General features: G+C 45.1%; 1 protein-coding gene and 1 long non-coding RNA gene across 3 annotated transcripts in view; one reads left to right on the plus strand and one right to left on the minus strand.

The window, feature by feature from the left end:
* The window catches only part of WNT5B (Wnt family member 5B), a 116826-nt gene extending 100059 nt beyond the window's left edge, over window positions 1–16767 (plus strand). The window contains exons 2-5 of the mRNA XM_081310882.1: window positions 1132–1268; window positions 2865–3112; window positions 8266–8558; window positions 15342–16767. Coding sequence (XP_081167008.1) covers window positions 1132–1268; window positions 2865–3112; window positions 8266–8558; window positions 15342–15800 — 1137 coding nt within the window. The 3' untranslated portion in view covers window positions 15801–16767. The remainder of the gene's footprint in view (window positions 1–1131; window positions 1269–2864; window positions 3113–8265; window positions 8559–15341) is intronic.
* A 789-nt stretch (window positions 16768–17556) lies between these two features.
* The window catches only part of LOC308658987, a 60296-nt gene continuing 50076 nt past the window's right edge, over window positions 17557–27776 (minus strand). For both annotated transcript variants that reach the window (XR_014024267.1, XR_014024268.1), the window contains one exon: window positions 17557–17729. This is a non-coding gene — a long non-coding RNA (uncharacterized lncRNA). The remainder of the gene's footprint in view (window positions 17730–27776) is intronic.

Raw genomic sequence — 27776 nt, forward strand, 5'->3', positions numbered from 1 at the left:
TGACCCAAAGCACCTGCCGCCCCCTCCCGGAGAGCCTGGAGACCCAGAACCCACGGACTGGCGTGGTGAGATGGGGGCGGGGGCAGCCTGGAGCAATGCTGTGTGCTGGTGCGTGTAGGGCTGGAGGTGTCAGGGGTCCTGGGAAGAAGACCCATTGGAGATGTGGGGTCCCGCCCCGGAGAGAAGCTAAGGGAGAAGCGAGGTGGGGGTGAGCAGGAGGGGGCGTGTTTATCTGCTCACTCTAGGATCCAGAAGCATGGATTTCCAAAGGCTTTGGGGACGTGGAGCACAGGCATTAGTTTCTAAAAACGCCAGGCAAAGATGTGGAGCTCTCTGGTGCTCCACGGGATGGGTGGTGGCTGGTGAAAGATGCGTCCTCACCACACGCGTTGGATGCGATAGATGCAGCCCAGGAGCCGGCTGTGTCGCTCGCCCGCAGTTGGGAAAGGTGTTCCGCGCCATCCCTGCACCGCCTCACCGTGGGTGCGCCTTTGGGACAAGGGCTCGCGGTTGGCTGCACGGCTGTTACATTTCTCAGAGAAGTGCCTTGAAAAAGTGAAAAGTCCTCGTTCTTCTCTGTGCTATTATTCTTTAAGGGTAAACAAGGGTGGGGATTCAGAAAACTGGTTTGGAGAGAGAAGGATTCAGATGGAGAGGGAAGACTCCTACTTGAGTATGGGTTAAATCCAGTTCACCTATGAAGAGGAATCTGAAGGTCAGAGAAGTAGATCTCCAGGCTGGGGTGAGATGTGGAGGGGATGGTCCTCCTTTCTCAGGATGTTCTAGAAGAAGGGAAAGTGTGCTTTGCAACCGTCAAAGCAGCTTCCTATGCGCAGCACTGCACAGGCTCTTTTCTTGAAATGATTTGTTTTCATTCCTCTTTTTTGGTTTCTCAGCTCATTATTTCCGTTGGAATTAAGTCCCACAGTTTGAGGTAGGAGGCCTAAAAGCCCTATGGTGAGAGGATAAGCAGTAAGAGGTGGAAGTTGGAAAGGGCTGAATTTCCTTGGGGAGGATTTGACTTCAGGTCCATCCCAGAGCCCATCCGAGCGCTTTTCTGCATCCCTCTGCTCCCTCCTAGTCTTCTCTGTCTGTTGCGTTTGCACCCTGATTCTCCCTTCATTTCTCCAGGAAGCCCCACATTGGAAGCTGTCTGTCCCAGGGCACTGGGGCGGGCTGAGGCCGACCATGCCCAGCCTGCTGCTGCTCTTCACTGCAGCTCTGCTTTCCAGCTGGGCCCAGCTGCTGACGGATGCCAACTCCTGGTGGTGAGTGAGAGGGGCTTTGGTCCTGCTCTGTACCCTAAGGTTCCTTGGGTAATCAAGGTGTGGGCAGGGGGCACCATGGGTTGTGATCACACCCTATCCATAGGAACCTGATAGGGCCTCTTGCATCCCAGGCAAAGATGGAGAGCTCCTTTTCACTCTCCAGTTCTTAGAGGTAAAGATTCCCTGAAAATAAAGGATTTGTTCATTTTTTTTTCTTAGATCCTGTTAACAATCCCTTTTTCTTGAACCTTTCCCTATCCTCATGAATTGTTATAAATAGCTTTTTTATTGAGTTAATAAAAATATTGATAGCATGCAGGAGGCTCTGGGTTTGATCCCCAGAACTGGGTAGGGGAGGGATGGGGAAGAAGGAAAGGAAAAAGAGAGAGAAAACCCTCTGAAACTGGGTGTAGTGGCACATGCCTATAGTCCCAGCTACTCAGGAGGCTGAAACAGGATGGTCACTTGAGTCTAGGAGTGCAAGGCCAGCCTGAACAACACAGAAAGACCCTGTCTCAAAAATATATATGTTGGGCTGGGGCTGTAGCTCAGTGATAGAGCGCTTGCCTGGCATGTGTAAGGTACTGGGTTCGATTGTTAGCACCACATAAAAATAAATAAAATAAAGGCATTCTGTCCATCTACAACTACAAAAAAAAAATACTTTTAAAAAAATGGGTATGTTGATATCTGGGGTTTTTTTTGTTTGTTTGTTTTTGGTTTTTTGCCAGCAGCAGCAGAAAGAGTAAAATTCCTGTTTTTATCAGTCTAAAGACTAGATGAGGGATTTGCAAGACCATGTGTGTCCTTCTGAGTTTTTAAGACCACTGTCATTGCCAAGTAACATGGAAATGGCAGACGATCACTATTTATTTTGCATCATCTGTGACCCACTTACATTTTATTCAGATGGCAAGTCTGTAGCTTTCTCATCTAATTTAATGCTTTATTATGTCTAATGGATGATGAGAAAAAGGGAGATCCCTGAACTGATCAATAGTGGGTTAGGGCATGTGTGGAGTGAGATATGGAAGTGAAAATGTTTAGAATACATTGTGATGTGTGTACTTGGACTTCTATTTTAAAGGCATAGGGATTCCATTGAAGGGAATTGATTTCCATCATGTACCCTGCACTAGGGCTAAACTGAACCGATCATTCCTACTCCTTCAACAGGCATGTGTCAACATTTGGCTCTTTTTGCCCTCTGCCTTGAATAACAGCTGCCCTGCCCACCCCACCTCCTTCTCTGTCTTTTCCCCATCCTTTAAGACCAGTACAAATTCTGGCCATCTCCTTATACAGGATTCTCCCTGGGGGAAGAGCTTTCCCTATATGATCATAGCAGATCCAGAATCTTGTCTGTCTTAGGCATTTGACATCTCACGTATCATTTGCATTCACGCCTAGCTTTCCCTTGTGTCCTTTTAAGACTTGAACTCTGTTTTACTAATTCCCCCTTCTAAGTCCTAGGTCCTTCAGGGCCTGGTACCAGAAAATATCCCATAATTGTGTTAGCTGAATGACTTTATGCTGCTCACAGGCACACACTCACTTCTTGTCCTCCCCGCCCTGCTTTCTGGATTGCTGTTGTAGGTCGTTAGCTATGAACCCGGTGCAGAGACCAGAGATGTTTATCATCGGTGCACAGCCTGTGTGCAGTCAGCTTCCCGGGCTCTCCCCTGGCCAGAGAAAGCTGTGCCAGTTGTACCAGGAACACATGGCCTACATCGGGGAGGGAGCCAAGACGGGTATTAAGGAGTGCCAGTACCAATTCCGGCAGAGGCGATGGAATTGCAGCACTGTGGACAACACATCTGTCTTTGGCAGAGTCATGCAGATAGGTAAGAGGCCACTAAAATATGACTTGGCCACAGGAACTGTGTTCACATTGGCTGGGTTCATTTAAGCTGTTCCAGGACTGGCACATCAAGAGCCCAGATGGGGACCTCCTTGGGTTCTTTCTAGGCTTGGCAGCAGCATGCAAAAAGAGAAAGAGGCAGGTACATAAAGAAGCAGCATTCTGGATAATTCTCCATGTCCCTGCAGCCTCTGCTTTCCAGCTTCACCCTGGCAGGCTCTATGTGACTCACCCTGGGTGGAACATCTGAGTTGAGTTAGAGTGGCTTAGGAGACCCGCCCATCACTGCCGCTTTTGTCTCAAAGACAACAAGGGCCTCCCTTTTAGTCTTTTTAGAGTCTTGGGTAGAGAACCCAAAATTGTTGTCCTGAATAGCTGTAAGATGTTTGCCTCTTCCACTTGGACCCTCAAGAGATAGAAACTTTGGACCAAATTGGTGATAGCTGTCATTAACCCAGCCCAGATCCAGTTTTAGCTTTTTTCATTTGTGGTTTTTTTTTTTTTTTTTTTTTTTTTTAGAGAGTGAGAGAGGAGAGAGAGAGAGAGAGAGAATTTTTAATATTTATTTTTTAGTTCTTGGCGGACACAACATCTTTGTTGGTATGTGGTGCTGAGGATCGAACCCGGGCTGCACGCATGCCAGGCGCGCGCTACCGCTTGAGCCACATCCCCAGCCCAGCTTTTTTCATTTGAAAAGGTGTGTGTGTGTGTGTGTGTGTGTGTGTGTGTGTGTGAGAGAGAGAGAGAGAGAGAAGTGGGGGGGAGGGGACAGACTAAAGAAGAAAGATGAGAGGGCCATGTCTTCCTGGATTCCTGTCCCTTTCTCTCTCCCACTGCTGGTCTAGGATTCTTTGGCTGCCCTATTGCTTAGATAGAGGTGTGATCTGAGGTCTAATTGTTTTAGGTCCTTTTGAAATGCAATCCTCCCCTCCCTGGCAAGAAATCGAGAAATCCGGCCCCATTCTACTAGGTCTTATCCCCAGGGCCATAAAAGGAAGGTGTTGGAGCACTGTATTCTGTCCTGTCTCACATTCTCCCGGGACAGCTTCCCATCAGAAGGTCACATTCTGGAGTTACCTGTTGCTGGGCTTTCCCATTGGCAGGGGGGTTGGGGAGCCAGTGATTTAAAATCCTGTATTACCAGGGATGCTTGGGAGGCCCGCTCCCCTCCCACTTATTCCAGACTTCTTTCCCCTATCCCATGTTGAGAAGTAAAAATGGGGGAAAGTATACTTTGAACTTAACTGCTCATTCTCTTTTTGGGGATCAAGGTACATAGAAAGGAATGCTCCTGTGTTCCTGAGACCGCCTTAGGGGACAACTTTTCTGAAAGAGTGGACTTGGGGGTTAAGTGGGATTCACTCACAATTTGTGGATTCTTCTAGAATTCCCTTGGTATTCGTCCCTTCTTCCTGGTGAAAGTCTCAGCAGCATTCCCTATCCTGCCTTTGGGGTGAGGACACTAGCATGATCCCTGTGTCCACAGAGGCACTTCAAGGAATCAGACCATTATTGAGGCCCTAATGTGTGCCTGCCACTGGCTGGATCCTTTTATGTGCTATTTCATTCAGGTAAAGTCTAGAAGGTGTCATTTTTTTCTAGGAATTAAAGTACCGCAGCACTCTTCTGGGTTCAGATTGCGTGGGGGAATGACCCAGGGAAGGCAGCCCCATGGAAGAAAGCACATCCCACTGTACCCTCTTCTGTAACAAACTGGATGCTTTTCCCCATCCTTTTTGTAGCTTTCCTGAAGGCTCATACTTCCTGAGAAGCTGTCCTCCCTTTCTCCCACTGGCCCTAGACAGAGTAGCTCCTGTTGAGAAATCTCACTATCTGGCCTAGGACTTCCAAGAGGTTTCTTCCTTCTTTGAAGCTGCTGCAGAAGTCTATCACCAGAGGGCAGCAGTTGCTTGGAGGAGCCATGGCACTTCACCTGGCCCCTGAGGAGCCCCGAGGCACCTTCCTGGCAGTTAGTTGGGCTGCTGTGGTAGTGAAAGGACACATGTGATGCTGTTCTGCTGTCTGCCTGGAAGGAGAGAAGTTTCAGGGCCTAACCAGTAGCTCTATGGCTGATGGTTTATTAGCCTTGTATCTTTGAAGTGGTTTGAGTTGTAACTCTGAGTTGTTTCACATATAGATAAGCCCCCCACATTGTTCATCCATTCTAAAGCCTCAAGTTCTTCTTCTGAAGGTAGCTCTAGTGCTTTGCTTCCAGAAACCTAAACAGAGCACCATGCAGGCAGAGCTACGCACAGCCAGTGTCTAATGATGTTGCCTCTCCTAGACCAACAGAAGTGACAGCTAATGCACCCAAGGGCATGTTCTGATCCCAAACCATCCTGAGGACTGGAACTATCAGAGTACATAGTATCTGGTGATATGTAACACTCACCTGCAAATACATTTTATTTTAAAAGGCAATTCTGAGAAGGCTGATTCAACTCTGAAAGCATTTAGCTAAAGGATGGTGGAAGAAATCAGACATATGTAGCTTGGAAAAAGAAAGCATAAAAGGCATATTATTTGTTTTCAAACACTGAAGAACTGACAAATGGAAAAAGGATTAGACAGTGTCACTTCAGCAGGCAGAAGTTGTCAGGAGGCAGACTTTGGTTTTTTAATACGAAGAACATTCTGGTGATCAAGTCATTTTAAAAAGATGCAGGCTGGGTGTGGTGGCACATGCCTGTAATCCCAGGGAGTCAGAAGGCTGAAGCCAAAGGAACACCAAGTTCAAGGCCAGCCTTAGCAACATAGTGAGGCTTTAAGCAACTTAGGGAGACCTTGTCTCAAAAAAAAAAGGGCTGGGGGTACAGCTCCGTGGTAAAGTGCCCCTGGGTTTAATTCCTGGTACCAGAAACAAACAAACAAACAAAAAAGATGCAATGGTTTGCTTTGAAAGCCCCTCTGGCTTCCCTGAGGAATTCTGAACAAGGAATGCTGCCAGTGGATGGGCTGTAGCTTCAAAGACTCCTTCCCAGGACACCACATCAGGGAGTTGAGGCTACATTCTAGAAAGATTTCTCAGAGATGAATCCCTCAAAGTGGGACCCAACCTGCGTCACCAAGAGGCTCTTTAGCCATCTTACCATCACGGTCCTCAATGTCACAGTCCTACCTCCCTAGACCAGATCCCTCCACTCTGTAATTCAGCACTGGTTCAAACATCCGTCCTGATGGCTGAATCATGAGCAGAACTTCCTGCCATCATTTGGGTTTTTCTTGGGGCATTCCTAGTCCACTACTGACCAGAAGCTGGCTCCTGGTTAATTGAGAAAAATTGACTCACCCAGTGTGGTCTGGGGGTACACGTCATTGTGGTGCTGAGGTAATGAAGATGTAGGGCCAAGTGGGGGATCACTGCAGACCTTTTAATTGATGGAGACTGCTGCTGTCTGCATCTGCCAAGACGGGACCGTGGGACGTCTATTTCTCACCTTGGAGATGTAGGAGAGGAAGAAAGAGAGAATAGAAAGTTTTGCCCAGTGCTGAGACCAGGATTGGACCTGTTTATTGCTAAGAACCACTCCCCACCTCCACATCTGTGTCTGCATAGGTATTATTGATTATTTCTTAAAACAGCTTTATGGAGAAATAATTCACATCCCTTACAGTTTACTGTTTATTGTTATTGTTGTTTTGTTTTTATAATGCATTGTTTAAAGTATACAATTAAATGGCATTTAGTATATTCACAAGGCTTGCAACCATCACCAATAATTCTAGAGCATTTTTATCACCCCATGGAAAAAGTGCACACCCTTTAACTGTCACTCACCATCCCCTTATCCCCCAGCCCAAGGCAACCACTAATCTGTCTCTATGGATTTGCCTAGTCTGGATTATATACTATGTGGCCTGGCTTCTTTCATGTAGCATAATGATTTAAAGGTTCATCCATGTTGTAGCATGTGTCAGGACTTTATTCCTTTTATGGATGAATAATATTCCATATTCCATTGTATGGACAATACCCTATTTTGTTTATCCATTCATCCACAGATGGATATTTGGGTTGTTTCTACTTTTTGGCTATTATGAATGATGCCACAATGAGCATTCATGTGTGAGTTTTCCTGTGGACATGTTTTCATGTCCTTCGGGTACATTCTTAGGAGTGGAACTGCTAGGTCATATGGCAACTCTGTTTCGCCTTTTGAGGAACTGCCAGACTGTTTCCCAAACCAGCTGCACTATTTAACATTCCCATCAACAGCATGGGAGGGTTCCTTACCCTTAACCAGCTTGTTATCAGCTGTATCTTTGATGATGGTCACCCTGGTGGATGTGAAGTCTCATTTTTATCTTTGATATGCACGTTGGAGGCTGAGCATTGTTTTTTAATAAACATTTTCATTGAAGTAGAACATAAATCATGGGGGGTAAGCGATGTGCTACAGAGATCAAAAGGAATATAGTTGGGATTTTCTGTTGGAAGTGGTCTGGATATTTAGAGGGACCATTCTCAGTGTCTGAAATCGTAGATGCCATTGGTGTGGTTTCCTACTGCTCTTGAGTTAGGAGGCCGTGTGGATCCTGTAGAAAAGAGAGGGAAACAGCTTGGACGGTGAGATTCTAGTTCACTTTCCATTCCTGGTCTCTTCCACTACCTTGCTAGATAACGGCAGCAATAAAAAAGACAGATGTGTAGCTCACAGAGTGGTGAGGAATTGCATCTGTGAGGGAGACATTTTTGCTAGGATGCAGTCTTCTACTATTGATCCCATGATTTCTTTCTCCGTCTCATTCTGCTGGTCTCATGTGGTCCATAAATTTCTGGCTGCCATCCTCCCTCAACTGAGGTCTTCTCCTGGGAATCTTCGAGTCCTATAGACTTCTCTGTAATGAATAGGAGTGGAGGCCAGGCCTGGGGGGATTCCTCTGACTCTGTGTGGCTTCATAGGGTTGAGCTAAGGGCAAGAGGCAGGGGTAAAAAAGAGGCAAATAGAGCTGTGGGAAGAGAAAGTGCCCCTCCAGACAGTGTTTCCTACCCCTGGGAGGGACACAGCAGAGGCTTGAAAATAAACGCATAAAAAAAATAAAGGTATGCTGTCCATCTACAACTACAATCTTTTTTTAAAGAGGAAGTGGAGAAAAGGAAAGGCCTTCTTGACACCATATTGTCTCCTCTTGCAGGTAGCCGGGAGACCGCCTTCACCTACGCTGTGAGCGCCGCCGGGGTGGTGAACGCCATCAGCCGTGCTTGCCGCGAGGGTGAGCTTTCTACCTGTGGCTGCAGCCGGACAGCACGGCCCAAGGACCTCCCCCGGGACTGGCTGTGGGGTGGCTGCGGGGACAATGTGGAGTATGGCTACCGCTTTGCTAAGGAGTTTGTGGATGCCCGGGAACGGGAGAAGAACTTTGCCAAGGGATCAGAAGAGCAGGGCCGAGTGCTCATGAACTTGCAGAACAACGAGGCAGGTCGAAGGGTAAGAAGGACCTCCACCCTCCCCTCCCCACACACCGCAGGCCAGTTGGCCCATCCTGGGCTGAGCCAGGAGCTGTGGCCTGGCCATGAAGGAAGTGTACCTTCGTCCAACCGAGGAGGATCTTACCGTGGCTGACCTAGGTACCATTATTGAACAAATCCCTCTCCCAAGGCTCCGCTTCCCATTGGCCACATTCAGTTGTCACTTTTTGTTGTTATTGTTTTGCTTGTTTTTTGAGGCAGGGTCTTGCTATGTTGCTCAGGCTGGTCTTCAAATTCCTGGGCTCAAATGATCCTCCTGCCTCAGCCTCCTGAGTATGTGCTGAATCTCATGCCTTGGTCCCAAATCTCATTTTTGAAACCTTACTTGACACCTCATAGGACTTCTGTCCCTGTAGAACTTAGGTGTAATATTTGGAACAGGATTCTAGACTAATGGAGCAGAGTCTTTGACCTGAACTGTCCTCCTTTGCAATTAAACAGAGAAGACAATTAGCAGTTTAGGCCATTAGACCTGGCCTAGGATTTATGATTTGTTAAAGGCTCAGGTAAGTCCCAGAGCTGTCTTTTAAGAGCTGCTGCTACACATATCCAGAACACCAGTTGAAAAGCACATTCAAACAAGCATACTTTTCTGCTGGAAGTTTTTTATCTTTTTTTAATCTTATTTTTTAAAAATATTTTTTAGTTGTCAATGGACCTTTATTTTATTTATTTGTATGCAGTGCTGAGAATTGAACCCAGTGCTTCACACATGCTAGACAAGTGCTCTTCCACTGAGCCACCACCCCAGCTCCTGTATTTTATTTTATTTTTTTTTATCTTGAGACAGAGTCTCCTGAAATTGCTGAGGCTGCCCTAAATTTGTGGTCCTCCTGCCTCAGCCTCCAGAGCAGTACAGGTGTGTCAGGTCTCTGCTAAGAGGTTTTTTTTTTTTTTTTTTTTTTAACAAGAGTGGAAATAAGAAAAGACAGCCGTCTTTTTAAGGCTGCAGCACCCTGTCTCATCAATTTCAACTGAAAACAGCCACTTTCTAAGCTTCAATATCAGTAGAAGCTGAAATTAGGGGAGCTTGGCTTCTCGTTTGTGCAGAACATTCTCGGGCAGTTTCCCTTTGTGGAGTGCCGAGAGCATGCCCCTTTTCTGCCTGCAACTTATTCATGAGCATCCTTCTCCAAGCATATGTCTGGCTCCGCCTTGGTCTGCCTCTGCCACAGGAAGCCTGCAGGCAGGAAGCTCTGCCTTTAGCTTGTTCAGTGTGGTGGATGTTGACAGGCACTGGAGGGCAATGTGACTGGGCCTCTAGGATTCCCCCTAGAAAGTGCAAAGGTCTGAACACTGGCAAAGTGCCTCTCAGGAAGCAGCACACACGTCTTCACTGGGATGTGTCCAGCCAGCTGACTGTGAGTCCCCAGTGAGACGCCACAGCAAAACCCAACACAAGCTAAAAAATAAGAACAGCAATTTCTTGAGAAGAAATAAGGTCAGAAGTTTAAGGTTGGTTCACTGGTGATTCAATAACAGGATATAGATATGTTTCTTAAGATGTCTTATATATCAAAAATCATCTTCATATATCAAAAGTTCAAAACATCAACTGATGTTTTATAGGAGTACATATCAAATAAATGGAATTGGACATGTCTTTTCTATGAGTCGGGATCTTGTAATGTTGGCTTGTCAGGACTCAGTACCTATGTAGACCTAGCATCATCCACTGTGTGACATCAAGTAGAAATTAGACTTGGTTATTTATCCATGTCTTCCTTATATGTCCCATCCAAAGGCTAGTTGTTGTTGGTTTTTTTAAGTCAGAAATGGGTATGTGGAGCTGAGTGTGGTGGCACACACCTGTAATCCCAGCTGCTCAGGAGGCTGAGGCAGGAGGATAGAGTTCAAAGCCAGCCTCAGCAAAAGTGAGGCGCTAAGCAACTCAGTGAGACCATGTTTCTAAATAAAATACAAAATAGGGCTTGGGATATGGTTCAGTGGTCGAGTGCTCCTGAGTTCAATCCCTGGTACCAAAAAAGAAATGGTATGTGGGGAGGGGAGGTTGGTCTGTGACATTTGGAGTTCTGGTCCTAGCTTTAGTCTGTGGTTATTATGGAGTAAGCTAGAGCAGAGAGACTGGAACTGTGCTAGTTGACTTCCACTCTGGGTATCTTTTGAGCTGCCAGTCTCCCCAGGCCTCCTCTGTTTGGCAGTCCACCTGGGTGTCTAACTCAGGGAGCAGAGAGTGATCAGTGAGATAGGTGTATCTCCTGAATGCCTACCTTCTACCCATTCTCAAGATCCTAGCTAAGTGAGGTAGTCCCAGCTACTCAGGAGGCTGAGGCAGGAGATTCACTACAGTACAGGAGTATGAGACTAGCCTGAGCAACACAGCAAGACCCTGCTTCAAAAACAAAACAACAAAATAAAAAGATCCTAGCTCAGCTGAGTGGGGTGGTGCACGCCTGTAATCACAGGAGGAGGATCACAAGTTCAAAGCCAGCCTCAGCAAAACTGAGGTGCTAAGCAACTCAGTGAGACCCTGTTTCAAAAGAAAATACAAAATAGGCTGAGTGGTCGAGTGCCCCTGAGTTCAGTCCTTGATTACCCGCACCAAAAATCCTAGCTCAAATACCACCTAGTCCTTAACATCTTTTGCATTTCCCTTAGTCTCACATTTGAACCTCAGTGGATTGTTTTTATACTTTTCTTGGTATCTTATCTCTCACTCTATTTTTACCTTATTCGAGGACAGGGATTGCCATCTATATTTCTTTACAAGAAGTTCCCACATTCCCCCCTCTAGTAAGAGGTCAAATTCATGGAGGAGGCCGCTTGCAGTCTCTGCTCTGAGCTCCCCGTGTGGCACTGTGGCAGATGCTGAGGTGACCAGGCATGTATCCTAACCTGTGGCCCTGGAGGGGTAGGGGGAGACATCTGCTTTTCCCCTTTCAGTCACAGTCTTGACCCCTCTTCTGCTGGCTCCTCACTTTATTGCCCTAAATTGTTTGTTTGTTTGCACTGGGCCTTATCTGGGCACTCCTTCCCTTCCATCTGCCCTGTTTCTCGCTCACACACCTTCTCTAGCTTCCTCTGTCTGTCTCCCAGGCTTGGGGGGGTGGGGGGGTGGGGGCGGCTCCTTCCTCCAGTCTCCACACCTCTTCCCTAGCCCTTTATCTCTCCCTTTGCCTCTGTCTGCTCTAGGTTGGGAATTCTTGTCCCTCTCTATTTTTTATCCCTTTTCCATGAAACAGGCCTCTGCCATCAATCACTATCTGAGGCCAAAGGGATTCACCTCCCACTTCCTCACACCTACACAGAAAGTTCTTCAGGAGGGACTAAGTGGAGGCAGGGATTGAAAAAAAAAAGATCTGTGATCTGACATCTTGACCATTAAAATAAATCCTGGGTATACTCTGCCAGAAATTTCTCTTGGCCTTTAAGAGCCCTTGGTAGCTCCCTCTTAGACACTGATGGCAAGACTAGTGGGTTGGTATTGCTTGGCCATCAAGGGTTTCTAAGCATTTTTCAGATAAAAAGCTTTGTGCCTAATCCTCGTGACATTCCTATCATATTCCAAGCTTGTCACACTGTTAGGTAGATGTGGGAAAGGAACTCAGGGCATTGCCAGAGGGCAAGAAGTAAGACCAAAACATTTTGAAAAGCATTTTGTACTGCTACTACTATTATTATGATCACAGTCCCGGGACTTGAACCCAGAGCCTCTTGCATGCCAGGCAAGCACTCTACCAGCGAGCTATACCCGCAGCCCCACATTTTGTTATTTTTTTGTCAGCAAGCAGGAAAGGCCGAAAACTGAGATTTTTCCCCTCCCTCCTCCTTCTCCTACAAAAGGGGCATATTAATTAATTTATTAATGCTAAATTAATTAATTAGATTAATAGTAAAATATGAAAAAATACAAATATTGCAGTCTCAACAATGTCTTTGGAGTAAGGAAGGTTGGAATGAATGCTCAAATAGTGGAAGGCAGTGACATTCCTCCTCTCCAATTTGTTTTGCTGAAATTCCTGTCCTTACTCCTCAAAGTCTGGCTTTGACTCTCCTTCCCCAGGTCTCCTGAGAGTTTATTCCCCGTTCGAGATGCTTATCCTCTTCCCCTAGTTGCTTAGTGGCAAAGTACACAGTTTTAGACCCTTAATACTTCCTTCTTTCTGCAGTTCCAGGCGCCTGCCATCCCCCTCTAAACCAGGGACCATTTCCAGAGGAATGTCAGACTGCAGCTCAGACCCAGGGGATTTGGGCCAGAGGATAATTGAAGTCCCTTTCTTTGAAGTGCCTGTTGGGATGGGTGTCAGTTCCTTTGTGCCCTGGGCCTAGAGCTGCTGCCTTTAACCTTGGGGTGGGGTTTCTTCCCTTCCCTACCCTAAGCCGCCTTTAAATCCCAAAATTGGAGAGCAGAAGTCATCACCATTCTGGCTCCCTTCTGGGTGGCCCCAGACAGATTACTGAGATTCCCCAGAGCTTCAGTTTCTCCACCATAAAATAATGGGAATAATTCCCTACCAGGAAAAAAAAAATCAGGAAGAGTTTTGACAATAGTCCTATGAGCTGATGATGGTTATGCAATTTCTTGCACCTGCAGTGGTCTCTGCTTAGCTCTGAATAAAGACACAATCTGGGGACTCTTGAAAAGAAAGCTAAGAGAAACCCTTGAAAAACGAGTCCTGACTCAGTTGGTGACAATAGCTGTGGCATAAGAAAATGTTCTGAAGCAGACATGCATTTTTTATCCTGCCATCTGCACTCTGGGCCTGCTGCCAGGGTTATTTGACACAATGCATCAGTATGCTTTCATTGAAAAGCACTTTGTAAGCAGCTTTCTGGTCTACTCTTGCTTTTAAATTTTGATTTGGGATAACCCAAGTTCAAATCCACACCACGTTGTTGAAGTTCAGTGACTTCTGGAGTAGATTTTTTTTCAAATTAATTACTCCGTAGGTAGGCCCACCAGCTTGCTCTCCTATTGCACATGGTCTGCACCTTCCTCCACACTTACAGGATCTTCTGGGGAGTGTCTAGGAGATGCTTTGGTGGAAGACTGTGGCTTTGCTTACAGATGTGATGGTTCATGGGAGGCTCCTGATGACTATGGAGTTAGTGACCAAATACCAACACAGGAAAAGAGACCATTTAATTCTTTCTTGGTTTTCTTCTGACTTGTGCTCCAGATTGTGGAAAAGCTGGGCATATTTTAGGGTTTTTTATTTATTTGATTGAGACTTTGACCAAGACTGAAATTTTGAACTGGGCATGATGGTGTATACCTGTAGTCCCAGCACTTGGGAGGTTGAGGTGGGAGGACTGCTTGAGCCCAGGAGTTCAAGATCAGCCTGGGCAACACCACAAGACTCCATCTCAAAAAAAAAAAAAAAAAAGTGCATAGCATGCATGAGGCCTCAGGTTCAATCCCAATCCCCAGCATTAAAAGCGAGAAAGAAAAAAAGATGGAGTTCTTTTGGGAATGTAGGTCAGTGGTAGAGTGCCTGACTAGCATGCACAAGGGTCCTAGGTTTGCTAAACAGGAAAGAAAGGAAGGAAGGAAGGAGAAGGAAGGAAGGAAGGAAGGAGGGAGGGTGGGTTTTTCTGATTATAAAAATGACAAATTTAGTCTAATGCATTTCATAGAATATGAAATTGATAAACAGTGAAAGTGTCCCAAGTGCTATTCTTTTTGGGGGGGCGATGTACTGGGGATTGAACTCAGGGGCACTGAACCACTGAGCCACATCCTCAGCCCTATTTTGTATTTTATTTAGAGACAGGGTCTCACTGAGTTGCTTAGTGCCTCGCCTTTGTGAGTCTGGCTTTGAACTTGGGATCCTCCTGTCTCAGTCTCCCAAGCTGCTGGGATTACAGGTGTGCACCAAATGCTGTTCTTTTTTTTTAATTTTATTTATTTATTCATTTTAGTTATTGATGGACCTTGATTTTTTATTTATATATGGTGCTGAGAATCGAACCCAGTGCCTCACACATTCGAGGCAAGCGCTTTACCACTGAACCACAACCCCAGCCCCCAAATGTTATTCTTGTAAGCAAATAGAAATGTCTTGTGTTGCCTCTCTAGTGTTCTGTGTAATGCTTTCTTTGTTTTTTTTTTCTTTCTCTTCTTTTTTTTTTTTTTTCTCTTTTCTTTTCTTTCAATCTGAGCAACTGAGGATCCTGGAAAGATTTTTGAAAATTATCTGCCTTTCCCTATTTGCCCTTCTGTGTACTTGGCCCATAGATACCCTCCCCACCTTTTTTATTGATTTATGGTATTGGGGTTCTAACCCAGGAGCACTTTACCACTGAGCCACATCCCCAGCCCTTTTAAAATTTTATGTATTTATTTGTTTGTTTGTTTGTTTTTTGGTGGTGGTAGTGCTGGGGATTGAACCCAGGGCCTTGTACGTGCTAGGCAAGCACTCCACTATATCCTCAGCCCCACCCCCACCACCACCACCCCCCCCCCCCCCCCCGCGCGCGCTTTATAAAATTTTTTGTAGTTTATTTATTTATTTTTATGTGGTACTAAGGTTCGAACCCAGGGCCTCGCATGTGCATGGCAAACACTCTGCCCCCGAGCTACCGCCCCAGCCCTCCTAGCCCCTTTTTAATTTTGAGACAGGGTCTTGCTAAGTTGCTTCAGATGGCCTCAAATTTGCGACTCCCCTGTTTCAACCTCCCTGGGATTACAGGCATGCACCTTGGCGCCTGGTCCTCACCACCCTCTTAACCTCCTCCGTCGGGGATTCTTCTTATTTTCTCTTTCTTCTTCTCCGCTCAGGCTGTGTATAAGATGGCAGATGTAGCGTGCAAATGCCACGGCGTCTCAGGGTCCTGCAGCCTCAAGACCTGCTGGCTCCAGCTGGCTGAGTTCCGCAAGGTGGGGGACCAGCTGAAGGAGAAGTACGACAGCGCGGCTGCCATGCGCATCACCCGCAAGGGCAAGCTGGAGCTGGTCAACAGCCGCTTCAACCAGCCCACCCCAGAGGACCTTGTCTACGTAGACCCCAGCCCTGACTACTGCCTGCGCAATGAGACCACCGGCTCCTTGGGCACCCAGGGCCGCCTCTGCAACAAGACCTCGGAGGGCATGGACGGCTGTGAGCTCATGTGCTGTGGCCGTGGCTACGACCAGTTCAAGAGCGTCCAGGTGGAGCGCTGCCACTGCAAGTTCCACTGGTGCTGCTTTGTCAAGTGCAAAAAATGCACGGAGATTGTCGACCAGTATGTCTGTAAATAATCCGGGAGGGTCCTGCTCTCCCGACCCTCTCCTCCACTCTGCCTCACAAAAGTCTATATTATATAAATCTATATAAATATATTTTATATTTGTATAAATAAATGGATGGATGATAAATAATTAAAAGAAGAAAATGGAAAGGAAAAGCTTATTTAAGAGACACTAGCAATCTTTGAGGAGTGGGCTTTGCTGGTTCTCTGCTCCCAGTGGGAGAGAGAACTGGCTTCTTTCCCTCCTTCTGGTGAGGACTCTCAGGATGTAGGTTCACGGAAATATTTACTGTCTATCCATCATGGCCTTGAGGAAAGAGGCAATGGTTAGATGGAGGAGATGATCCTGTCTGGAAGTCTGGAGCCTCTTGGGTATATAAGTGCCCCATTACCCCAGCCACAAGGCCAAAAGGCCCTGTGCAAGGTGACAGGACCTCAGCATAAATCCTGATGGCTGCAGGGTCTTGCCCAGAATATAAATTGGTTCCGTAAGGGGCCCAATGCTTTCTTACTTTCCTATCAGTATGCACACATAAGAATCCACATTTGCAAGACTGACTTCCTCTCTACGGAAGAGAGGTCTCACTTGGACCTTAGTGACCACAAAGGAATCTGCACCTCTTGAGAGCCCTTGGGGCCTGTCTTTCCAGCAAGAATCATTCTTCCTCCACAGTTCACTAGCTCCTGCTATGATTTCTGTCCCAGGAGGAAAGGGGGTCATGTGACCTGCCATGTCTGGAGAGACATTAACTGAGTCTTTATGCCTGGGCTGCGGAAACCCAGGTGCAACACGGGACCCAGCAAACCTTGCACAGTCCTCCCTCACAGGGAAAGAAAACTTGTACTGCTGCTGCTGTCATCCATCAAGGGAGGCCTCATGGACAACAGGACATGTGGGCAGGTCAGGCCCGGATGGCCTGGCACGCTGTCTTCATCTCTGCTCAGATGTACAGTTTCCCTCTGACATTAAACACCCTTCACCAAGGTTTCTCTCCCTCTCCTTATTTGGACACACAATTATCTTTCATGAGTTTCCTTTTATATTTCATTTTATTTTGGCTGCTAGGATGGAACCCCAGCCCCTTGTGCATGCTAGGCAAGTGTGCTACCACTGAGCCATACTCCAGCCCAGGATAGGTCGTTTCTTAAGAGATCAATATTACCCTTATTTCTCTGATTATTGCTTTTCTCACTATTTTGTGCAAATCTCTTCAAATGGTATGGTTCAATGTCATTTTTTCTTTCTTTCTTTCTCTCTCTCTAGCTCTCTCTCTTTTTTCTTTTTCTATGGTGTTGAGGATCTACCATAGGGCCATATGCATGCTAGGCAAGGGCTGTACCACTGAGCAGCACCCCCCATCTTCTTTGAGTTTTGATTTGAGTTTTAGAGCCCTGCTGCATTGTGAAAGAGAGTAAGGAAATTGAGACTTTTTAGAGTTCTAGTCTGGTGAATGGAGAGAGGGAGAGTATTATGAGAATTAAATAAGGTACTGCATTAAAGGACTCTCCCCCAGGGATAGCACAAAGGTAAACAATCAATGGTAGCCATTACTGTTACTGTTATGAACAAAAGAATTCTAAGATGTTAGCATATGCCTTCCCGTATTCCTACCTTTTTCTCTCCTTGCATTTTGCAACCTCCTGAGTTAATGCTGGTGTGTTTGCAGATTTTTGGTTAAGCCCTGGCAGCCAGGAGGCTCTATGTAGCCTTTTTTTTTTTTTAAGAGTGAGATACAGAGTGAGAGAGAGAGAGAGAGAATTTTTAATATTTATTTTTTAGTTCTCGGCGGGCACAACATCTTTGTTTGTATGTGGTGCTGAGGATCGAACCCGGGCCGCACGCATGCCAGGCGAGTGCGCTACCGCTTAAGCCACATCACCAACCCCTGTAGCCTTCTTTTTGTTGCTATCTTCAGCTTGGGACCCCAGTATCTAGGACCTGGAAAGAGAGAAAGAAAGAAAGACAGAGCTTAGGGATGCAGCAACAGAGATACTATTATTCTAAAAACAAAGGGATATGGCTCAATGGTAGAGTGCTTGCTTAATATGCATTAGGCCCTGGGTTCTATCCTCAGAACTAACTCACACTGTTATTCAGATTCCTTTGGTCCACGTTTTCATGGTGACCATCCATAAAAGAAAGTGATTGAAGTCAGCTGATCTACAAAAGATCCAAATTATGCCCGAGCTTCATTAATAGCCTTTTAATCATCTTAACCATATTTAAACATAAGTAACCAGTCACTTATCAACCACAATAATAAGGCTCTTGAAACACTTTTGTGTGTGTGTGTGTGCTGGGGATTGAACCCAGGACTTTGTAACATGATGAGCACGTGCTCTACCACGGAATTACAAACCCCCAGTCACATGTTATTCTTTTCTATATCACTGTTCTAGAGTTCTGGAGAGTTCCTTATATCAAGTGCTCAAAGTACTTTGGAGTTGAAATCCAAGTCATCCTTACAAATACTGGAAAATTAGTTGGCAGTGACTTGTCTACAGTCCTTGAAAGTCATTTCCATGTTCACAGAAATTCATTTTTTAATTTATTTTTATTTTTATTTTTTTCTGGTACTGGGGATTGAACCCAAGGGTGCTTTACCACTGAACCCCACACACATCCCCAGATTTTTTAAATTTTTATTTTGAAACAGTCTTAGTAAGTTACTGAAGCTGGTCTTAAATTTGCAATCCTCCTGCTTTGGCCTTCTGAGTCACTAGGATTCCAGGCATGAGCCACCATGCCTGACTGAAAAGTCCCATATAAAATATGGAGGTATTTCTACACAGTCGTGACAGGTGGGTGGAGTAAGTTGGTGTTCTCTTTTTGACATGGGAGGAAGTCATATGTGCAAATACCAGACTGCTGCATCCTCTGACCTATGAATTTATAACTATTGTCTCATGCTTGTTGAGTCCTGGTGGAATGGCATCTGTCTGTGGAGTGACCAGTAAGGCAGCAGAAATGTGGCTGACCAAGTTGGAAAAAAATGAGTTCTGCCCAGAACCATAGGTGGTTAGAGCAGGAAGGGGACATGGAAATTTGAGCTCTAGCCTCAGGGATTCTGAATAAGGACCTCCATATCTTGCACAGGGGCAAAACTTTACCATGTTTATAAAAACACAGAATCCTAGGTTTCCAGCACCAGAAATTTTAATCTAGTTGTTCTAGGGCAGAGCCTGTCACTGCCACACCTTTCCTAAGAACCCAAGGGGATCTTATGTTGGTGTCCAAAGACTATCACTGGATTTCCAATCATTAAGAGCTAAGCCAGCAGGGCTGGGGCTGTGGCTCAGCGGTAGAGCGCTTGTCTAGCAGTGTGAGGCCCTGGATTTGATCCTCAGCACCACATAAACACAAATAAATAAAATAAAGGAATTGTGTCCAATTACAACTAAAAAAATAAATATTAAAAAAAAGAGCTAAGCCAGGTGTGGTGGCACATACTTGTAATCCCAGCAGCTCGGGAGGCTGAGGCAGGAGGATTGTGAGTTCAAAGCCAGCTTCAGTAACTTAGCGAGGCCCTAAGCAATTTAGTGAGACCCGGTTTCAAAATAAAAAGGCCTGGGGATATGGTTCAGTGGTTAAGAGCCCCTGGTTCAATCTCCTTGGTACAATAAACAAATAAATAAATATGTGTAAATATATAAAGTATGTGTGTGTGTGTGTGTGTGTGTGTGTGTGTATAAACATCATCATGGTATTTAATTGAAAGATCATACTGCCCAGACCAAGCAGTCCTAGCTATCTCAGGAACTTTTTTGACAAGAGGGAATGGTCCAGAGCAGAACTGGTTGCCCTGGAATGTACCACCTCCCCCCTCTGCCTGGAACTGGTCAGGGAAAGCATATCCATCCAATTCCTATATTCATGTAGCTATTTGTTTTAACCTTGAATTCAAGATGAAATTATGAGAAAAGTATTCCTGACTGCTTCTATATAAAAGACAGGATGGACAGGAAGTAGATGAGCAGGGAGGAAAGCAGACTCAGCCAAGGTTAAGGTTAGGATAAGCCTCCATTTACAAAACCATCCTGAGCAAAGCCTTGCAAGAACTTGGATTCCAAGGCCTACTTTGGAGAGCTCATTTAGTTTTCTTCCACCCTCCCTTCTTTGAGGTGAGAAACAAAAGTTGCTACTTGCATTGAACCCCAAATTGGTTATTGCCTTTGAAATTCTGGCTACTTCCTCTCTTTAATCATCAGCATCTTATTTAACTCTGTCATCTCCTGGAGTTTTAGGAGCTGGCGAGACATCCTGTGCTTAAAGATTGCTCCTTGAGATAGACAGCTTACAGATGAGCTGCAGTAGCTTATCAGGAAAGAAGCCTGTTTCCTTGGGCAGAAAGCCACACCATCTCAAGAGGCTGGAAACAAATAGATGTTTCCATCTTAAAGCAGGCTCCAATACATTGCCAGACACTGCTGATACTAGCATGTGTGTTTTGCAGAATCTTAAGAGTATATGTGTGTGCATGTGTGTGTTTGTGCATGCAAAGATGTGCTTGTATACTCATGCATACCCATATGCATAGAAATGATTTTTTCAAAATTAATTTTGGTGGGGGGGTGGAGAGGCACAGGAGGCCTGGTCTATGTAAAAAATTAAAAAGAACTCATCACTTCTGGCTGAGAAGCTGATGAATATGGATTGTTTTGATTGGAAACCCCTGTCCTCCGATTACCTGATGATGAAAAGCTTCATTTCTTTTTTTTTTTTAATATTTATTTTTTAGGTGTAGCTGGACACAATGCCTTTGTTTTATTTATTTATTTTTATGGGGTGCTGAGGATGGAACCCAGGGCCTTGCACGTGCTAGGTGAGCACTCTACCGCTGAGCTACAACCCCAGCCCCAAAAAGCTTCATTTCTATAGAAGGAACGTTGTGGGGCTGAGGGGGACACGTGAGCCATTGTTGCAAAGTGTTGTTAGTTCTTTATTATACAAGAATTTCTGCACTGTGGATATCCTAAAAGGAAAAGTAAAGGATACTCTGATTCCTGACTTGACCTAGGGAATATGGGTAGTCCTACCAGTGCACTTTCTAGATTGTTCCAGGGTTGGGCGCTTATCAGGTAGACTTGTCATGTCCTTTTCTGTCTGCCTCCTGCTGCTTGCCTTTTGCTCTTCACTGAGTTCATTAGCGACTTCACCAGAGGCAGCATGGGAAGATAGAGCCAAATCAGCTCACTGAGGCTTCCCAATTAGTTTTGATAAATAACCCCATAGGAGGAGGGGTGGTTAAAAAAGATCTCCAAATTTCATGTGTCACCTATGTATATTATCTACTACTTCCCAGATAATTGAAAATAGATTGATATCTGCTCACAGTCAAAGCAAGCAGGAAACTAAAGAACTCATATCCCTGAGGGAAAAAGGATTTGCTTAGTTATGGAAGGAAAGGTGGCTGTCAGAGTGTCTGCAGGGACTTTCAGCAGAAGCAACAAGAAAAGATATCAAAGAAAAGATACTAAGAAAGGAAGCGCCTGTAATCCTAGATACTTAGGAGGCTGATGCAGGAGGATCACAATTATGAGGCCAGCTTCAGCAACTTCGTAAGACCCTGTCTCAAAATAAAACATAAAAATGGCTGGGAGCCGGGGGCAGTGGCGCACACCTGTAATCCCAGCAGCTCGGGAGCTGAGACAGGAGAATCAAGAGTTCAAAACCAGTCTCAGCGAAAGTGAAGCGCTAAGCAACTCAATGAGACCCTGTCTCCAAATAAAATACACAATAGGGTTGGGTATGTGGCTCATTGGTCAAGTTCCCTGAGTTCAATCCCTGGTACAAAAAAAAAAAAAAATTTTGGCTGGGGATGTAGCTCAGTGGTAGCTGCGCACCATAGGGTTAAATAGCCAGTATCAAAAAAGAAAGAAAGGATGGACCCTTTTCACCAGATTTTTTTTTTCTCTAGCACTGGGGATCAAACCCAGGGTTTCACATGGCCAGGCAAGCAATCTACCATGGAGTCACATCCCAGTCTCCTTTAATATTAGTTTAAAGTCAAAAGGAATATATATTGTTCTAAGTGGCCTTGGCTTTGTAGTATATGTTCTCTAAGTTTTGGCACTTAGGTTGTTAGTTGTGTCCACTAGCTCTTTGGTTGGTACCTGATTGGAAAGTTATGTCTTCTATATATTTACTTTATTTCCAGGACCTTTTTAGAAGCTGAGTTTCATAAAGGAATTTTTTAAATTCCTTATGTTCCCTGCATCTTCTCCTAGAACCTAAAATAGTGTCTAGTACATAGAAAGCACCCAAAAAATACTTGCTGAATGAATAAAAGATGATTCTCACTGAATAGATGAGGAAATTGAAGTACAATGAGAATAACTATCCAGGCAACTGTGTAGTTTGTAATAAATCAATTTGAGCCAGATCAGAAGGAGGTGGTCTAAGCGTTCCTGAGAGCCTCATAGACTCTGGAGTCTTCAGGAGCTGAACTGGACACCTCTAAATTTTCCTCCCTTCCTCTTCTCTCTTCTCTGAGGTCAAGTCTTTCTTCATCGCCATCTCCATCTTACTTTCTCTGTGGATCAGCTTCCTCTGTCCCCCATGGTGGGAAACATGGTAACTGACAGCCTCTGAGTTAACAGACTACATTCCCAGTTATAGCATGTGACTCTGAATCTCTCCTGATTCCTATTCCAAATTTCCAGGGAGAGGTTGCTGGCCCAGAGCTCTTTCCACCATCCCATAACTTTTTTAGCAGTTCAAATCAAAGGAGCAGAGGAATTTAAGACTTTGTCAGGAGTGGCCAGGAGTGGGTAATGTAAGCCTGTTATTCCAGGAACTAAGGAGGCTGAGACAGGAGGATCGAAAGTTCAAGGCCAGCCTCAGCAATTCAGCAGGGCCCTAAGCACTTTAGATTCAAGGGCTAGATGGACTGTACTCCCAAATAAAAAAGAACAAAAGAAAGCTAGCTAGAGGGCATAAGCGAGTTTTCAAAAAGCTTGCTCTGTTTCTCCCCAAGAGCTGTGGAATATTCACAGAAAAATCTTTGCAATGCTTACCCATCTCAGATATTTTTTTCTCTGCTCCCCACCTCCGGCCTCCACACTGGGGATTGAACCCAGGGAACTTAACCACTCAGTATTTTATCTCAAAATAAAATACAAAATGGGCTGGGAATGTGGCTCAGTGGTTAAACACTCTGGCTTCAAGTCCTAGAGACTCCTAAGTATTTACTATGGAATTTCTCATAATGTTTACTGAGGGGTCCTTTGTTTGTGAAAGTGCCTAATTATAGGAGAAGTCCTGGGACTTTTTAAAAGAATTGGAAAGCTAGGCATGGTGGGGCAGGCCTGTAATTTCAGAGGCTTGGGAGACTCAGGAAGGAGGATTGAAAGTTCAAAGCCAGCCTCAGCAAACTTAACCAGGCCCTAAGCAATTTAGCGAGATCCTGTCTCAAAATGAAAAATAGAAAGGGCTAAGGATGTGCCCAGTGGTTAAACACCCCTGGGTTCAATAACCTTGGTACCAAAAAATTAAGATTAGAAAATCCAAGTCCACTAGTGTGAAGGCCCTGTTCCCTAGAAAACTTTGTGAATGGGATTAATTCTATAGATAGATGAATACTGTGCCCTATTCAAAGGACCATTCTCATTAATGATTTAAAACATTTTCCCTTTGACAGCACAACTCTACAGTATTCACTGGTTTCTCGTACTTTTCTTAGTATTTCAAGATCTGAGTCCACCAAAAAGAAATATCTGCTGGGCATGGTTGCTCATACCTGTAATCCCAGTGACTCAGGGGGCTCAGGCAGGAGGATCACAAGTTCAAAGACAGCCTCAGCAATTTAGCGAGTCCCTAAGCAACTTAGCAAGACCCTGAATCAAAACAAAAAATAAAAAGGGCTGGGGATGCGGCTTAGTGGTTAAGTTCCCCTGGGTTCAATCCCCAGTGTGGAGGCCGGGGGTGGGGAGCGGAGAAAAAAATATCTGAGATGGGTAAGCATTGCAAAGATTTTTCTGTGAATATTCCACAGCTCTTGAGGAGAAACAGAGCAAGCATTTGAAAACTCACTTATGCCCTCTAGCTAGCTTTCGTTTGTTCTTTTTTATTTGAGAGTACAGTCCATCTAGCCCTTGAATCTTAGTTGGTGGACAAGAAAGATACATTTGTAAAGTAGGAAATAATTTCACTCATACTTGTTTGCTGTTATTTCTTTCCTCATTTTATTTTCTAACTTGAAAAATGGGGTTTTGTTGTTGTTGTTGTGTGTGTTGTAGGGGAGACTGAACCCAGGGGTGCTTAACCATTGAGCCATGGAGCCATTTTTTTTATTTTTGAGACAGGGTCTCACTGAGTTGCTTAGGGTCTCATTAATTGCTGAGGCTGGCTTTGAACGCATAATCCTCCTGCTTGAGCCTCCCCAGTCACTGGAAATTTAGGCGTGCACCACTATGCCTGAGGAATCAAACTAACTGCTTATGTGACAAAGACTATGAACAAGAACATTCTCTGGACCCACCCAGCCTGGGTCCAAACGTATGGGACTTTCCACTTGTGCGGACTAGTCTAGTCTGCAGTTCTTTATTTAGCCACATGGGGTCACTGTCTCATCATTCCAGCCAGAAGTCTGGGTTGCACACCCTAGTGCAAAACTTGGTCAGTGGGGCCTTGTGAATTGATGGCAGAAGACAAAGTGGGGACCTCAGTGAAGTTGAGTTCTAGATTTTTCACTTGGATGGACTGGATAAGAATTAGGTCAACATTATTTTTACTTATTTTTTAAAGATTGAGTGTGGAGAGTAATGCAGTCAGAGGGGATCACTTCATCCTGTTTGGCTAACACCAAGATCACAATGGAGCACAGCCCTGAGAAACATCTGTGTATTAAGCACATGCTTAGTCATGGCTATGTTTATGCTCCTCTCTCACTTCCAAGCAGCTGGATATTTTTACTTGAAGGTTATCATTAAAAAAGTGCGTAAATTATAGCTACCATTTATCTAGTACTTACTGTGTGCTAACTGCTTTACATACATATATATGTACTTCTCTCAATACCTAGGCATTATTATCCACTTATTTCAGATGGGGAAACTAAGACTCAGAGAGATTAAGTAATGTCCTAGGCCTCACACAGCACTTGATACTGGCTCTTCAGTGGATTTCTGGGTAATTAGAGAACGTGGTGATACTTCCCTGGCAGACGAGATCCCATGATTAGGAAGGTGGTATTTCCAGAGTGAGACCTATCCATTGTACTCTGGATGTGCTGACTCCTGTAATTTCCCCAAAAGTGGGAAACCTGACTACATAATTTGTGGTAGTGGGGTGTTATGTTGGTACTCCCCACCTCCTCACCACACACACACACACACACACACACACAAAATGTAGCCAGGCATGGTGGCACATGCCTGTAATACAGTGACTTGGGAAGCAAGAGGATCACAAATTCAAAGCCTACCTCAGCAACTTAGCTAGACCCTAAGCAACTCCACAAGACCCTGCCTCAAAATAAAAGGATTGGGGATGTGGGATGTGGGATGTAGGGATGTGGGATGTAGGGATGTGGGATGTGGGGATGTGGGTCAGTGGTTAAGCACCCCTGGGTTCAATCCCTGATTCCAAAAAAAAAAAAAAGAAAGAAACAATGTAGTTATCTGAAGTAAGAGATACTCGTTTACAGCTAAGTCTCACGATATGATTAATGATCAGCCCTATCTTGCCACCAGGAATTTTTTCCCTTCTGTAGTACTAGAGATTGAAACCAGGGCCTTGTGGATGCTAAGCAAGTGTCCTTCCACTGAGCTATATCCCCAGCCCTTTATATTTTTGTCTTGAGAGGGTCTCTCTAAGTTTCCCAGGTCATCCTCAAACTTGTGATTCTCTTGACTCCCAAGAAGCTGGGATTACAGGTATCCACATGCACCCCCTCACCTGGCACCACCAGGAATTTTGAATGGGAAGAATAATAGAGGAATTTCACTTGATAAAGCATCTGGCTGAAGCAATTGTGGACTACCAACTGAAAGTCAACAACAAAACATAGAGGGCTAATGACATAAGCAATAAAAAAAATAACTAAATATATTGAGATACATTTTAAAGCAAAGAGAAACTGGTGGGAGACTGAGTTTGGAAGGTTACATGCCTAAGACAATAGATAACTCATAAAACAGTAAATAGTTAACTCCCTTTAGGCATGAAATGGAAATCTGCCTCACAGTGGGATCATTTTACAAGAGAGCCAAGGGTGTTCTCTGGGCAGCTTCCCCCAGGTTTACACAGAGGGAAGCCATCTTTCCATTGCCTTTCTAGGGTGTTCTAAGTCTGAGGTTTTGAAAAAGAATGATTTAGACCTAAAATTCGGAAGTGCAAAAAATGTGGGGGGAAAGAAAAAAAGAAGTGCTGGTTGGGGTATGGCTAAGTGGTAGACTGCTGGCCTAGCTTGCATGGGGCCCTGGGCTCCATCTGCAGCCCTAAAACAAAGCAAGACAAAAAAGCAGAAGTGCTCAGTGCTCCAATGTGTCTGCTATTAAGCTGATAGAGCCACAAACTGAGCTTCTGAACTCCCTTTTCTAATTTGCTCTTCTGGCCTCTTAGTCTCCATGCTGGGACTTAAGTCTCCATCATGATAAATACATAATTTTTATCACAAGAAAAGGGGACCAACTAAAATACCATCATACACATATTTTCAGCCACTGAAAGCCCTGTCCCCAAACTCAGTATGGCCGTGGCACATTGCGTGCTAGTGGGTCAGTGTCCAGGCAGGCACAGATGTCTCATGTTGGGTGCAATGAGGGCCAGAAGGGGACAGGAGGTGCCAGGAGGTAGGAAGTGGAGGCAATTATTTGTACTTCCCAGTGAGCAAGCAGGGCTTATCTTGCTCCTCTTCCCAGATATGGCCACTGGAGCATAAAAGTAGGAAAAATAGTTCAGTGTCTGCCTAACTCAAGAGTTGTCACATGGTGCTCAGTGCAGGGGTCAGGAAGGGATAAAGGTGTCAAAGGAGAGAGGTGGAAGGAAGGTGTCCTGGACTCCTTATCCCAGTTCTTCAAATGAGAGAAATGAGCCTAGGTCAAGGCGAGTTGCTCACATGTTATGGGAGAGGAAGCTTGAAATAAACTGAGCAGAGTGGATTGCAGGAATTCATTGGCCCTAAGACCAGCCCTGAGCCCCAGTTGCTAAATGTTTACCCTTGATCTGGCTGAATTAAAATCACGGGGTGGGGGTGGGGGCGGCTGAGAGTATAACTCAGCAACAGATTGCTTGCCCAGCAGGTGCAAGGGTCTGAGGTGGATCTCCAGTACCACCAAACCAAACCAATGACAAACAAATCAAAATGGAGATTTAAGAATTCAGACTTGGGGTTGGGGTTGTAGTTCAGTGCTGGAGTGCTTACCTTAGCATGTGCGAGGCACTGGGTTTGATTTTCAGCACCACATATAAATAAATAAAAATAAAGTTCTATCAACAACTAAAATATATAGATACATATATAAAAAGTTGATGTGTGTGTGTGTGTGTGTGTGTGTGTGTGTGTGTGTGTGGCACTGGGGATTGAACCAAGGCCTTGTGCATGCAAGGCAAGCACTCTACCAATTGAACTATATCCCTATATCCCCAGCCCCCTTAAAGTTGAAGATTATTTTAAAAAAATAAGAATTCAGGGGGAAGATGGTGGCGGGAAGTGAGTAAGCCGCTCCGTGCTCCGCGCCGCCGCGCCCGCAGCGTATGTTGTCGCGTCTTAAAAGATGAAGTAAAGATCATTAAAGGAGATCTGTCGACAAAGACTCAGCACCGTGTCAAGAAAGGGGCCTAGGTGGAGTGAGTCCATCACGACTTCAGCGCGAGCAGTAAGGCTGCAGCCCCCAAGCTGCCCGGCTCCCTCGGCCCCTTCTTCTCCTCTCCGCCTTTCGCTTTGCTTCTCCCTTTCGCTTTCTTTCACTTTTCTCGGTCACTAAATCTAGATCTCAATTTCTTTCTCCCACCCCGCCCACTCTCCCGAGTGTCCAGTACCCG

This window comes from Spermophilus citellus, assembly GCF_964194105.1.
Source record: "Spermophilus citellus genome assembly, chromosome: 10".
Taxonomy (NCBI): Eukaryota; Metazoa; Chordata; class Mammalia; order Rodentia; family Sciuridae; genus Spermophilus; species Spermophilus citellus.